We start from the raw sequence: 13,701 nt of genomic DNA on the forward strand, positions 1-13,701 counted from the left end.
GCATACAATCAAGACTCCCGAGCATCCCAGGAAATCCGTGTCGCGCCTCGTGCATCTGAAGAAGGCGTTGGACACCCGCCGCCATAGGACATTGAAGATACTCGACACCATATGCCCGGATGACAGCTCTACAGAATTTTTTTAGGCATATACGCATTGTCGTGTCAGCTTGGTGCCGGTGATCTTTGAGGCCAACCGACGATACTACCAGATGAGCTACTACTTATGTGATGGCATATATCCAGAGTGGTATTGCTTCGTCAAGAGTCCACCGATGACGACCAATTCAAAGGATGCGAGGTTCAAGAAGATGCAAGAAACATCACGAAATGATGTCGAACGTGCCTTTGGAGTGCTTCAATCTCGATGGAAAATCATTCAAAGTCCGGCGTGGAGTTGGTACGTCGAGCATCTCAAGGACATCGTGATGTGTTGCATCATTCTCCATAACATGATTGTGGAGAACGAAGGTGAAGCGGCTACCCACTGGAGAGATGACGACGTAGGACACAGGGCGTCTAGCAGTGACTCGACGGAGAATGCTTGAGCAACCCCGCCTAGCTTCGAGGAATACGTGCAAAGATATGCGATTCTCCGAGATAGGCAGATACATGCTTAGCTCCAACATGATTTGATCGAGCACGTTTGGGCACGTTTCGGACCTCTAGGGCCGAAATAGTTATTTTAGGATATGTTTTAAATTTTTAAGCTTTATGTAATTTTTAGGATTTTAAAATTAATGCAATTTTAATTTGAAGTAATTTGTCTTATTTAAATTTGTGCAATTAAATTTAAATAAAATATACAAAAATCAAAACTAAAAAGATCAAGTAAGAGATCAAGTCATCCCACTGTGGCCTCCTTACTCATTGTGGTCCCCCCTTCTATCAAGTAAGCTCTTTACTCAACCATTGTGGATACTCTAATCTATGATGGCATGATGATTACATTTAATATATTTCTTTTATTTTTGTAAAAATTTCATAGCTGCTATTTAAGTATATATTTGAGTAAAATCGTATTTATGTGCAATAATCTACGAATCACACATGATGAATAAATTGTTGATATATTCAATATGATACAAAAGGGGTACAACTGTATTCTTCCAAAAATTTAAAAGCATTACTAGTATATGTAAAAAATAAAAGGGTTAATAGCCAAAAAATACACGAACTATCACCAAATTTATAAATTGCACATGACCTTCAAAAATAGCCTCAGAATACATATAATACATATGTTGGAAGCAGTTAGAAGTGGCCTTAGGGAGAGACAATTTCAGAAGTTAAAACATGTTGAAAGTGTGTCTGATGTGTTAACACCTGCTGTTAGAAAAAAAGTTGAAAAATTGAAGAGTTTGGCTAGGTTCTGTACAGCTCACCCTGGGCTAGGGGGTAAGTTTGAGGTTGAGAACAAGGATGATAGATTCATAGTTTCTTTACCTGAAAGAAACTGCAGCTGTAGAGTTTGGGAGCTCACTGGCATTCCATGTATCCATGCCATTTCTGCTATCCATTTCATGAAGGAAGATCCAGCCAATTATGTCCACAAGTACCTGACTACTGAGACCTACTTGAAAGCATATTCATATCCATTGGAGCCAATAAATGGTGAAAGACAATGGCCCAAGGCAGTAGGCTATCCAGTTCAACCTCCACAAGTGAGGGTGATGCCTGGGAGGCCAAAGAAGAAAAGGAGAAGGGATCAGGATGAGAAGGATCCCAAAAATCCTTCTAGACTGACTAGGGCAGGGACTGTTATGACATGCCAAAATTGTTTTCAGTTAGGTCACAATTCCAGAGGGTGCAAGAATGAGACTGTGGAGAAAGAGAAGCCAGAAAAGAGAAAGCCAGGAAGACCAAGGAAACACCCTATGCCAGATGATGATGTGAACTCAGGTGGAGCAAGTAAGAGTAAGAAGAAGAGTAAGAGTAAGACCCTAGCTATGGAACGAGCACAGGTACAAGCATCATTTTCATATTTTCCAGTCATGCAGAATTTGTTTGATTCAATGTTGATTCTAACTATGTTTCTAATGCTTGTTGTAGGCATCAAAGGGTGTAGGGCACTTTGTGGGAGAGGAGACAGGAAACTCTTACATTTGCTCTGGGAGTATAGTGCATCAAGTACCAAGAGGGGAAGAACTATCATCTCAAGTGCCAACCCAACAATCCCAAACCAAGAACTGACTGTTGAAGCTGTCCTTATTTTGAAGTGGTTTTAAATGTCCAAAGTTAGCTCAGAAACTTGTTTTTGAAGTTCAAACTTATGAGACTCCTATTACTATGTATTTTGTATTTTCTTTTGCTGATGAAAGACAAATTCCATATTATATGAATGGAGCCATATTTTATTTTGAAGATGCCAATGTGTCTAATACAAAATGCCACTGCAGATTTCCATATTTTCATTACCAACAATTCAATGTCCATTGCACTTGAAAATTGGACAATACAATATGTATATGAAAATAGGATACTAAACAACAAGTTGAAGCACTAACATGTTCAATCACTAACCATAGCTTAATCTAGTAATCATTTCTACAAAATGAGTGACATCGAAACTGCATAAACCAACACTCCAAAACAAGCACCATACATGAATTGCTTCATGTTGACGAATAGCTTCTTGTTGTCTTTCTTTTTCTTTTTGAGATGCTTAATCTCAGCCTCCAACTGTCGGATTCTCATCATGTCCGCTTCAAGATACTGTTGTTGTCGGTAGTATTCGCCAATCCAGAAAGTTAGTTTCGATTCACCATCATCTTCTTCTTCTGCCTCTCCTATCGGAGTCTCGGGATCAACCCAATGCCAAAATCGACACTGAGCCTTAATCTGCATAATAGGGTTATACATTGTGAAAATCGACACTTAAACTAAACCCATTAATGAAAATCGACACTTACATCTTTCTTCGGACAACATATGAACCTCCGTCCAGGGTTTTGTTGTGTTTGCGACGTCATAAGCACGACGCGGCTTCCGCAGTAACACTTTGTGGTCGTGTCGAACATGGCCGAACCGCCGGAGGAGGAAGATTTAGCACAAGCCATGGTAATTGTTGTGAGAGGAGAATGATCGAGAGAACCTAATTCTCACAATTTCATTTGATTTGGAATTCATAAACATAATCTCACGAAATAAGTAGATGATCAAACAACACAAAACGACGTCGTTCGTGTCTTTTAGAACGACGTCGTATAATATCCCGTCCGGCGTGTCCACGTCAACTTTTCGTTCAAGCAAAATATGCCATGTCAGCTTTATAATAAGGCCGGAGCAAAAATTGTGGAAAAATTGAACGCGGGCCTAAATTCAGGGAAATCCAGACAAAATTTAAAGTATATGGAAAATTTGAAAATCGGGCCAAAGTTCATGTGTTTTAGCGTAATTAACCCATTCTTTTTCGATGAAACTTATGAAACAAATAGGCATATATAATATAGTGTTTGACAACAAATTGAATGAAAATCAATTTCAGTAGAAGTCAGTTCAGATTGCGCAGGATGTATATCAGCACAGCTGAAGAAGCAACTAATGCTGAAACAGTAGACTGGATCAGCTGAAATTGTCAGTTGAACTAATGTATCACCTGATGTGTTGAATTTTCAGTCGTGCTGAAAATTTTTGTCTGTTGACATGAATATGTTGATTGATGGGATTGCTGGCTAATGAAGTTTGCTGATACTGAAGGAGTTACACAGTGGTTATTTTAAATCTTATAAATAGTTATAGTCGTGGCACACAACATAACACATGAAAAATACTCAATATACACAGAGCACATATTTTTTAAAGAAACAGAATAAAGTTAGAGACTGGGAATTGCACATCGTTGCGACTAAGATCATTTTCTCACTCAATCATATAACTATATAATTTATTGCCATTGATAGTGAATCTTTTCTGGTGACCTCATGTGGACGTAGATCTTTACGATCGAATCCATAAAATTCTTAGTGTTATTTTATTTAGTTTATTTAGTTTTCTTTGTTGCGTCATCAATCCATTAATCAAATCTCAACAATTAGTGTCGTTTGTGGGAAGCAGTCCACGACAACAAAGTTTGAGACTGAGAAGTTCACCGAGAAGACTGGTTCCGGCCTGTGGAGAATCAAGATGAAAACAATCTTGATTCAACAAGGATTGGTTGATGCCCTGAAAATCGATGAACCATTGAAGGAAGGGAAAAATAAAATTAAGAAGGCATAAAAGATGGAAAAGACACACAACACGATTATTCTTTGTCTCTGAGACAAAGTGCTGCGTGAAGTAGCGAAGGTAAATCCTGCGGCGATGGTCTGGGCAAAGCTGGAATCCCTATACATGACGAAATCTCTCGCAAATCAATTGCATATGAAGCAGAAACTCTATGCCTACAAATTGACAGATGATAAAGGCATAGAAGATCAACTTGAAGACTTCAACAAATCTCTTGGTGATTTAGAAAATATAGGCATCGTAGCCGAAGCTAAAGATATATTTTGATTATTCAAAAGTATTTTATTAGTTTATAAGAATAGTTACGTATAATTATACAATACTTTGATAAATTTTGATTTTCAAATTCTATTCTGCAAGTTCAGAGATTTGCATCACTATTTTCAACACCCAAACTGAAACCTTACATCAAAAATAATTTCAACCCCAAATCCAGTGGCATCTACCTTAAGGAATTTCACAAATAATTTATGAGCATTTCCCTTAATTGAAATTGCTTAAATTCAAATGAATTCGGGTACATTGAATGTGGTTAATAAAATAAAGTCGAGCTCAACTTAACAAAATAATATGATTGAATTTGATTGTATTCAATTTGGTTATGTTTGAACATGAGCAATACAACAACTAGTGATTTCAGAAATTACAAAACAACTCAGAAATTTAAATCAACAAAGAAATATACTCCCTTCGTCCTGTAAGAGTGTATCACATTTTTCATTTTCGTTTGTCTCATAAAAGTGTATCACTTCCATTTTTGGATATGGCCCCACTTTTTCCTTTTAACCACAACTACTCATTTCTACATAACTCCACAACCACATTTCCACTCAACACTTTATCTACCAACTTTTTTCTTAAAACCCGCAGCATCCCTTGTGTGATACATTCTTACGGGATAGAGGGAGTATAATATAACAACATTTCTCAATATTAAATTACCACTATCAAAGATATATACCCAAATATTGGATTATATTTAATCGTTATCGTGGTAAGTCAAAGCAGTGTATAATAAAATTTGTATGCACAAAATTATTAATACAAAATAAGAAATAACAATTTCCTAAGACCTCGTTCTAAATTTTGTCAATCATTTATACCTTATCTCATTGTGAATCCAATTTCAATGTTATACCACACAAGTATCTACAATCAGCCAAGATAAATTAATTTCACAACTTGGATACTTTTGTCGTTACCAATAGATTGTCCAAATCTAATTAGATTGTGAACTTGATTTATTTAAACAGATTATCCATGTGAGCTTCTGTGATCGTCTATTACCACATGATATTTATATAGAATCAAAATCTATTGCAGTATAATTAACAAATAAATACAATGCAAACTATATGACAAAATATTTATTCTCATTGATAAGGTTACATGGTTAATACAAGTATAGCATCTAAAACATGTTTTTTAGTGTACATAACCCTAGTAGGGAGAGAGAGGGAGAGGTGGTGGAGAATCATGTGCTAATTGCGTAGAAAGAGAGATGATATGAACATGGAAGGCACTGTTGAAAATTATAGATAAAATTTTATTTTGTTATATAAAATTGGCTAAAGTAATATATTAACTTATATATTTATAGGTTGGGATACAATGAGAATACTATCTTTCGCGAGAAATGAGAATAACAAATAAGTCAACATAAATCTACGAGTAAATTTCTTGTAATGCACGAATAGTCTCCGTATTCAATAATGTGGCAATATATTCACCATCTCCGAAATTCGAACCTAGGTTTGAATGGATTTTCATGCATTAATAGTTGTTTATTCGTAGATTTATATTGGTTTGTTTATTATTCTCATTTCACACGATTAATTCGAAAAGATATTAGTTATATGATTTGAATATCTGACGTTCCAGATTTTATTCTCATTTATCACCATATTTGATCATTCTCACTCGATCTTTTCTTTATATTTACAATCAATTTATTATTATAATTATTATTAATTTTTGTTCAAATAAAATGATTATTTTAATTTTTGGCTACACTAAGCCCATGTTTTGTAGGCCTTATAAGGGCTTGCTTGATTAATAATATGAGGTTATCTGGACATTTGGTAGCCCATGCTATTAATCAAGCAAGCTCAACATAAAGTGAAGGCTCTACTCTATTTCAATGTTCCTCCTTTAATTTTAATAGCTCACAAACCCTATTATTATTAAAGAGTAAAAATAAAAAATGCTCACTTTTGATAAGTTGTAATGAAAAATGTCCACTTTTATAAAATTATTGTGTTTATGCCTAGTTGACTAAATTACCCTTAGGGGTTGTTTGACTAGTAGGTCAGGTTTTGACATTATTAAGAAGTCCAGCTTAAAAATAACGTGTGTTGGGCCATGGGTATCTATACTTTGTGTTTGGTGTGTTAAGTTAAAATGTGCGGAATGAGAAATTCATTGTTTGATAAAAAAACGTTGGGTGATTGACTAAATTATGAAATACCCTTTTTATCCCTGGTAATATTTTGGAATGACAAGCGGTGCCCTCATTTTTTCGATTCCCGCCTTAATAATCTAATGTATTTTGTTTCAACGAAATATAATGTAAATTCCCATTTGTACCTCATTTTCGAAGCATTTGAAGACCGCAACTGTGGGTTTCTTCTCGAGAAGTAAATTATGAAATTCAGGACAGAGGTCACGAGTTCTACATAATAAGGTATGGTATGTCGATCTTATTTCTTGATTTAGTTGTGGCTAAGGTTCGATGCGTTTTACTCTCAATTTCATATTATGATTTATGAACAAATTTTGTAAATTTAATTGGGACTTTATACACATGTATATACGTTTACTTTGTTGGTTATGTGATGGATTATACAATGTTATCTAAGTTTGGGCTTTTTGTATATGCATCTTTGCCCGTATTTTTTGTTGATATCGCTTGTGTGGTCGCATGAAATTCGATCCTGCTAAGTAGGATATGGTGTCTGTGTGTGCATGTAAAGCATGAAGCAGCGAGATGGGTCGCAGTCGCCAGGGCAAGCCTGATAAATCACGTCGAAGTTGGACAATGAAAGTAGAATCAACGCTTCTGGCCTCATTGAAAGAATTAGTTGTGCAGGGGTGAAAATCCGATTACAAATTTCGGGCGGACTATCTTACTAAGCTTGAGGATGCAATGAAGAAGGCTTTCCCCGGTATAGATTTGAAAGGTGTATCTCATATCAACTCAAAAATATGTGCTTCGAAGAAAAATTATTACAACTTGTCCGCGATGCTTTCGCAGAGCGGTGTGGGTTTCAATGCGAATGGCTACCATATGATTGACTGCACGAACGAGCAGTGGGAGCAAATAGTTAAGGTAAATGATTTAATTCGTCAGTTGATGCATTGTAAATATATGTGCACTTACAAATGTTTCTTTTTTATTGGATTGTGTAGTGCGATGCGAATGCACGGCTTATGAGGTATAAGTCTTGGCTACTTCTTGAAGAGTGGAAAGAAGTTTTCGGCAAAGACAGAGCTACATGGAGCACACTGAAGATCTAATGGACGTTGTCAATGATATGCATCACCGTGATAACATGGATCATGGTGCAGACAATGGTGAGTATCATGTAAATTTAGATGATATTGTTGAAGACGAGGGCATTGGGGACAGCGTGTGCCAGGGGCAAAAAGGTGAGGGTGCTGCTGTTAGAAGCCATGGCAAGAAGCGGAAGGCTGGCGATAAGATGGGCGGCGTCAATGAGTTGCTCGGGGAAATTAACCGTAATACCGATAGGAGAACTTGGCAAAATGCATTGGCTTTGAATTTGACTTGAGAAAATCTCGAAAAGAAGTGTTCGAGCATGTTAACCAAATCCCAGGTTTGTCTCTCAAGGAAAAATTCGACATAAGCGAGCTTCTCGTGTACAAGGTGGAAAGATTAGAGTTATTCCTTGGGCTGCCGACGGAGGCTCGGCTTGCGTATGCTATGCGCCTGTTGCAAGGAAGGAGCAAATTATTTTGAGGTCCTGCATTTTCTATGCTATGCGCCTTTTGCTTAATGCCGTATATATTATGCGCTCGCTAGTATTTTATTGATATATAGACAAGACTCGTAAAACTATAGTAACTAAACCGATGGAAGACTTATATATGTGTATTTTGTTGCTTTTAGAATGTAATGGTGACAATATTTTCTACGCTAATGTATAAAATTTGTTGGTTTCCTGTTTATTTCTCATATGTTGGTTTACTGCTGGATCAATTAGAAAGGTTCATTTTACTTTTGTGCATTGTATATGCATCATGCATTCTTTATTTTTGAGACATTGTCACCATAGTTGGGTAGCGAACGAAATATTATGTTCATAACATCCAAAATAACATGGGTTACTTTTATACATAAAATGATTCTTAAAACGATGCTGCCTTGAGTTTATTTAAGGGCCACATTCGATAACATTCAAGACAAACTAATAACATATATATGCATCATAAAGTCGAAGCATCGACTGTCGAAATAAGTTCTCCTATTATGGTCAACTACCTGTGAGTGCTTGATGATGCACATGAGCTCTCGAGAACGTCAGTAGGGAGGGTTATCGCCATCATGAGGCTTTGGGGGAAACGCATTGCACAGTGGGAACATTGGCCTTATAGATATATGTGGCCACTTCACATATACATGTGAAAAGGGTTTGGCAGGTTGCACTACGTCAGCAGATGATGCATCGTCGTGAAAGAGCTTCCGTGCAAGCTTAGATGGGCCCATCAATGCAGGAGACATCACCTCTTCGTTGGAGGATGGGCTGTCCATATCCAAAGTGTAACTACTTGGGATTACGATGATGTCGCGCGAGGGCTCGAGCTTAACGTGCTACGAGATAAATGCGGCACACATTCGATAGTACTCGGGCTCGCCCTTGCAATAGTACGCCTGGGGTAAAAATATTCTCCTGCATGTAGGTGTTGGCACCGAAAATAATAAGAATCAAAGTAAGAAAGTTACAACAAAAAATTAGAAACTTACCGTAAAGACGTGTACCTAAAAATTGTCAGTTGCGACGATCCTGTTGTTCTCATGATCCCAATAGGTCTCAGGCACGCACATTATGTAGTTGTACAAGTTGTAACGTCCACGAAGTACCTCAAGCCGATCCTCAATATCGACAAGCCGTAGTGTCTTTTCGAACTTCTTGTTGATCGCGACGGAAGCTACAAGTAAGACATGAGGCGACTTGACGCGGTGTAGCTGCACAAACAAGGATTAAACAAGACTCAATACTCAATTTTGCATCGCCGAACAAAGATTGAACAAGAATACCTCTTATTCTAGATTCCATCTCGACCAACAGCACTTGTGCGAGTAGCATGGTATCCATTTCTTTCTTCCACTTGCTATCGTAGAAGTACCACCCTTGCTTTGGAATCTCTGAGAACCTCATGCCAATTATATATTCGATAGTTTAAATTATGAAGTTTCAAATATGATTGCAGTGGGCTGTGAATGGAATCTATATATAGCCTTATGCAATATGTATTAATTTAGATGGATGGCATCCATAGCAAGTGTGCATATACTCGAGTGGCTAGGTATCACTTCAAACTTTCATTATTTTGAATTCTACTTGAAAAAAATTACGGTTATCCATTATTTGATTTTGTAATGAGCTCAATTAATGGCTGGAGGTGTCATTAATATCAGGTAATATTAGCTAATTGCCAAGAAGCTCTTGCAAAATATATCCTGCTGCACACGTATTTCATAGATGGTGAGCATATTTATTGCCATTATATTCACTAAAACTTTTTTAAAAATGAAATAAACATTCAACAATAATATATAAGTTTTTATGTAAATATATATTGAGGCCATTTTTTTCCACAAACTTCCCTGTTATACACCGTAAAAAAATCTAGCAAATATTATGTATTCTCATTTCAAAAAAATAACAACAATATCGTATTGGAAAGGCCAAATCATCAAGTTACCAAATCATAAAACAACACAAAAGCATCAATTTACCAAATCATCAAAAGACCAAGAGCAATGAAGGTACAAAATCATCCAAAAAGATCAAGATTATTCATCGCATGACTTTGACTGTTTGAACATGAACTATCAGTTCGAAAAACAAAAAAGAATGCTTAAGTTTTTGGTCCATAGAAGTTTTCTGACGCAGCAAGCAAGCAACACAGATTAAAAACAAATGCTCGAGCAAGTGCTTGTTTATGCCCAACAACATATATTACACAAAATGCCACCATAAAAGCATTATATGAGCTTCCCAATGGTCGCTCCGAGTAGGAACAAACACACCCATAGCGGTCAGTTTTTGACCCCCAGTTTGAAGGTTTTGATCCTCATGCACTCAATGCTCCTCGACATAGCTCATGTAGTGCGTGCTCGAAGATGCACCATCGTCCCCTTGAACCGGCATATAGTTATAAGCATGAGATGACTGGGGATTGCAAGATACAACTTGTACACCATGATGGACTTCATCCCACCACATAAAAGACTCGGGATGGTTCTTGTTGATGGGGCATTTGTAGTAAAAGCGACCCACATTTTGAGCTTGCTTGCCTGCACGCATCAAAATCATTGGTCCATTGCCACAACTGCAAAGTATCGCATGATTCCAGCCAAACCCACGCCCCTCCATTAACATGCTTGTACAAAAAACAAAACGAATGTTTATTATAAACTGAGCCACCGTATAAAGTACAGTTGCAAATCCATAAAATAAGAAGTGATTCTTAAACATATCCATGTCAACATATATAAACTTAGCCAAATCAAACACAAGTGACAAAACACATTTTCATGCTTCAAGTTCAAAAAAGCTAGCACAATTCAATCAATGTTCCCATGCTTATAACATAAAGAATAACTAATGCAGTCCATAAATAAGAACCTCTCAGTTTTGATGCATATACTGTTGCCACATCGTATTTGCTATAGCATCCATATAGGCAGTCCAAACATGTGACGGCTCCACAACATCTACAAATTCACCGTGATCGGGCTCAACAAATTGGTTGTCATTTAGAAGGTTATCGAATGCTTGCTCTATCGGATCTACAACATTCTCACCGCGAATGAAATTATTGATGAGAAAGCATGCCATAATTAGTCTATTTTGCACCTCAACGGGGTAGAATGTCGTGCTCCGTAGTGTACCCCACCTCATTTTCATTATCCCAAACGCTATCTTTATTGCGTTGCGTGCCCTCATGTGGTGCAAGTTGAACAATTCTTCAGCAATTTGGGGTCGGGCGGCTGTTGGACCCCACTCCTTCAAGTGATATTGCACACCTTTGTATAGTGATAGGAAGCCCTCAGAGTTTGCGTATCCATTGTCACATAGATAGTATGAACCTTATGCATAAACAAGGAACTCAGTTACAAAATAGCCTACCTATTCTCATTAATAATGCATACCTAACAAAGAAAAAAGCAAATTGACTAATGTGTGAGTGAATGTGACACCCTTAAGGACTTTAAAGTCGTTTACTCGATTAAGGGCATCATGTAAGATCCTAGCGTCCGCAACCAACCCCTCCCATCCAGGAAGAACGTAAATAAATTTCATATTTTGGTCACACACTGTTAGAGTGTTAATTGATATTTGCCCCTTCCGTGTTTGGTACTTTGGCTTATCATAATTAGGAACCATTACGTCAATGTACGCACTGTCTAAGGCACTTAAGCAACCCTAGAAAAAGGAAGAACACATAAGTAAACAAAGACAAATGGATTAGTCAGTCACACTGCCCACAAGTCTACCCATTCTTATGTAACTTAATCACATTCATTTTTTGAATCGTTTAAGGACATGATCTGGAAAGGAAAGAATATATATATTCACCTTGAACCACTTCCAACGTGGATCAGTCAAGTCCTCGGCCACAGTCGTTGGTTTCACTAATAGAATGATATGCAACCTCAGTACAGCTTTTAGAACTACATGCACATAATGAGAAATTGTTTGCCCGGAACGCCAAAAATCAAACCCGACGACCCTGTTCTTCTTATGATGTGCCAACACGGACAGAAACATAGCTACCTGCTCCTCCACACTGACATATCGACCATTACTAAGACCACCTAACTGTCTCAACAACAAACATAACCTACCAAAGGTATTTCGATCCATTATTAGGTTCGGAATACAATCGGTATCACTGAATCCTACCATCTTATCTAGATGCCTCACCTGATCAGGGATCAAATGAAGCATTCCATACGGCTCAATTAGGACTTTCATTTTTCATTTTCTAGTTCTGATCCGTTCTATAAAATCGACCACGATAACAAGTTGCAGCATCTGAGATCGTAATATCTCCTCAATAACCAAAATCACACTTGCATTCCAATTTTCCATAATTGATAACTCTGTGAACGCAAAAAAGGCCCAAATTTTAAACAATACAGTTGCACATACAGAAGTCTAAAAAATAGAGCAAAATCGAGCAGATGTAGTATGTTGTGGATCATTATGACACGTTTCATGAGAAATCAATATGAAACAAGTTAGCCCAACACATTCGTGGCTTCCAATCAATACCAATCACTGGCATTTATCAGGGAATCCCTAGATTTTGTAAAGGCACAACTGAAATAACAAAATGGCAAAGTAAACTTACTCGACGTCGTCGGCGTTGTGGATATACCTTGCGAAGACAGTGCCTACACCAACCGATGGACTTCGAAAACCCTATATGCACCTCGCCGGTTCAACATGATCGATTGAAGCTACAATACAAAGGGATTGGGTGAATTTCAGGTAGAGTTCAAACCAAAATTAGGTAAGAGATACTCACAGACAAACTACCAGGTGAATGCTTCAAGAAATCGAGGGCTTTAGCAGTCCCAATTCTTTGAAATCTATTGATAGGTATAAATCGAGAAAATTGAAATTTTTTCGATCACTGTGACGCGGGGCAAAATAGATAGATCGAAAATACAAATCTTTTGATAGATCTATGATTGGATTAAAGTTTCATGTGTATTTGTGGTATTTCAAAAAGTTTAGTTTAATAAAAATTAGGACTTTCATGCCTATGTGTTAATTAAGTGAATTGGGTTAGAATAATTGAAATTGAGCATGATATTAGAGTCTAATTATGTTTGGTTAGGTCAATTGTTAGATATATAAAATTTTGACTTAGTTTAATTTATATAAGTTTTCGAGTTCTCATATGTTGAGAGGTCAATGATTGGTTTAATGAGGTTTAATTGCTTTACGATCATTATGTGAATGTTTGTCATGCTTTAATTAAGAGTCTACGTTGATGCGTGAGTTTTTCTTCGAGATTAGTTTGCATGATATAAGAGAATCTATGTATGTGTAATGAGTTATGTGATGTATGAGGTCATATATGAGTAATTGAGTACTTTTGAGCATGAAAATGAGATGAGAATTGAAACGATGCGTTATTTGAGACATTTTCTTTGAGATTTGAGTTTGAGATGTAAGAGAAGAGTCAAGTTTGAGTTGTGATGAGTAATATGTTG

At 37.0% G+C, this 13,701-nt stretch overlaps 2 protein-coding genes across 2 annotated transcripts; one reads left to right on the plus strand and one right to left on the minus strand.

Moving 5' to 3' along the window:
* Positions 1–1,240: 1,240 nt before the first annotated feature.
* LOC131008026 (uncharacterized) lies at positions 1,241–2,272 on the plus strand. The gene is made up of 2 exons (XM_057934930.1): positions 1,241–1,963; positions 2,052–2,272. The coding sequence occupies exons 1-2, from the start codon at positions 1,241–1,243 to the stop codon at positions 2,190–2,192; spliced, it is 864 nt and encodes a 287-aa protein (XP_057790913.1). The 3' UTR covers positions 2,193–2,272.
* A 105-nt stretch (positions 2,273–2,377) lies between these two features.
* Positions 2,378–3,084, minus strand: LOC131011309 (uncharacterized). The gene is made up of 2 exons (XM_057939085.1): positions 2,912–3,084; positions 2,378–2,840 (listed from the first exon to the last, which is right to left on the minus strand). Exons 1-2 carry the CDS (start codon positions 3,056–3,058, stop codon positions 2,547–2,549), a joined length of 441 nt encoding a protein of 146 aa, XP_057795068.1. The 5' UTR covers positions 3,059–3,084; the 3' UTR covers positions 2,378–2,546.
* Positions 3,085–13,701: the final 10,617 nt, after the last annotated feature.

Source organism: Salvia miltiorrhiza, chromosome 2, assembly GCF_028751815.1.
Source record: "Salvia miltiorrhiza cultivar Shanhuang (shh) chromosome 2, IMPLAD_Smil_shh, whole genome shotgun sequence".
NCBI lineage: Eukaryota > Viridiplantae > Streptophyta > Magnoliopsida > Lamiales > Lamiaceae > Salvia > Salvia miltiorrhiza.

What these genes read in the sequence shown, in the direction of transcription:
- LOC131011309 (XM_057939085.1), bottom strand. Translation starts at nt 3,058, where the DNA reads ATGGCTTGTGCTAAATCTTCCTCCTCCGGCGGTTCGGCCATGTTCGAC. An exon ending in TATGTTGTCCGAAGAAAGAT is followed by an intron (nt 2,841 to 2,911) that starts GTAAGTGTCGAT and finishes CCTATTATGCAG; the next exon opens with ATTAAGGCTCAGTGTCGATT.
- LOC131008026 (XM_057934930.1), top strand. Translation starts at nt 1,241, where the DNA reads ATGTTGGAAGCAGTTAGAAGTGGCCTTAGGGAGAGACAATTTCAGAAG. An exon ending in TAGCTATGGAACGAGCACAG is followed by an intron (nt 1,964 to 2,051) that starts GTACAAGCATCA and finishes TGCTTGTTGTAG; the next exon opens with GCATCAAAGGGTGTAGGGCA.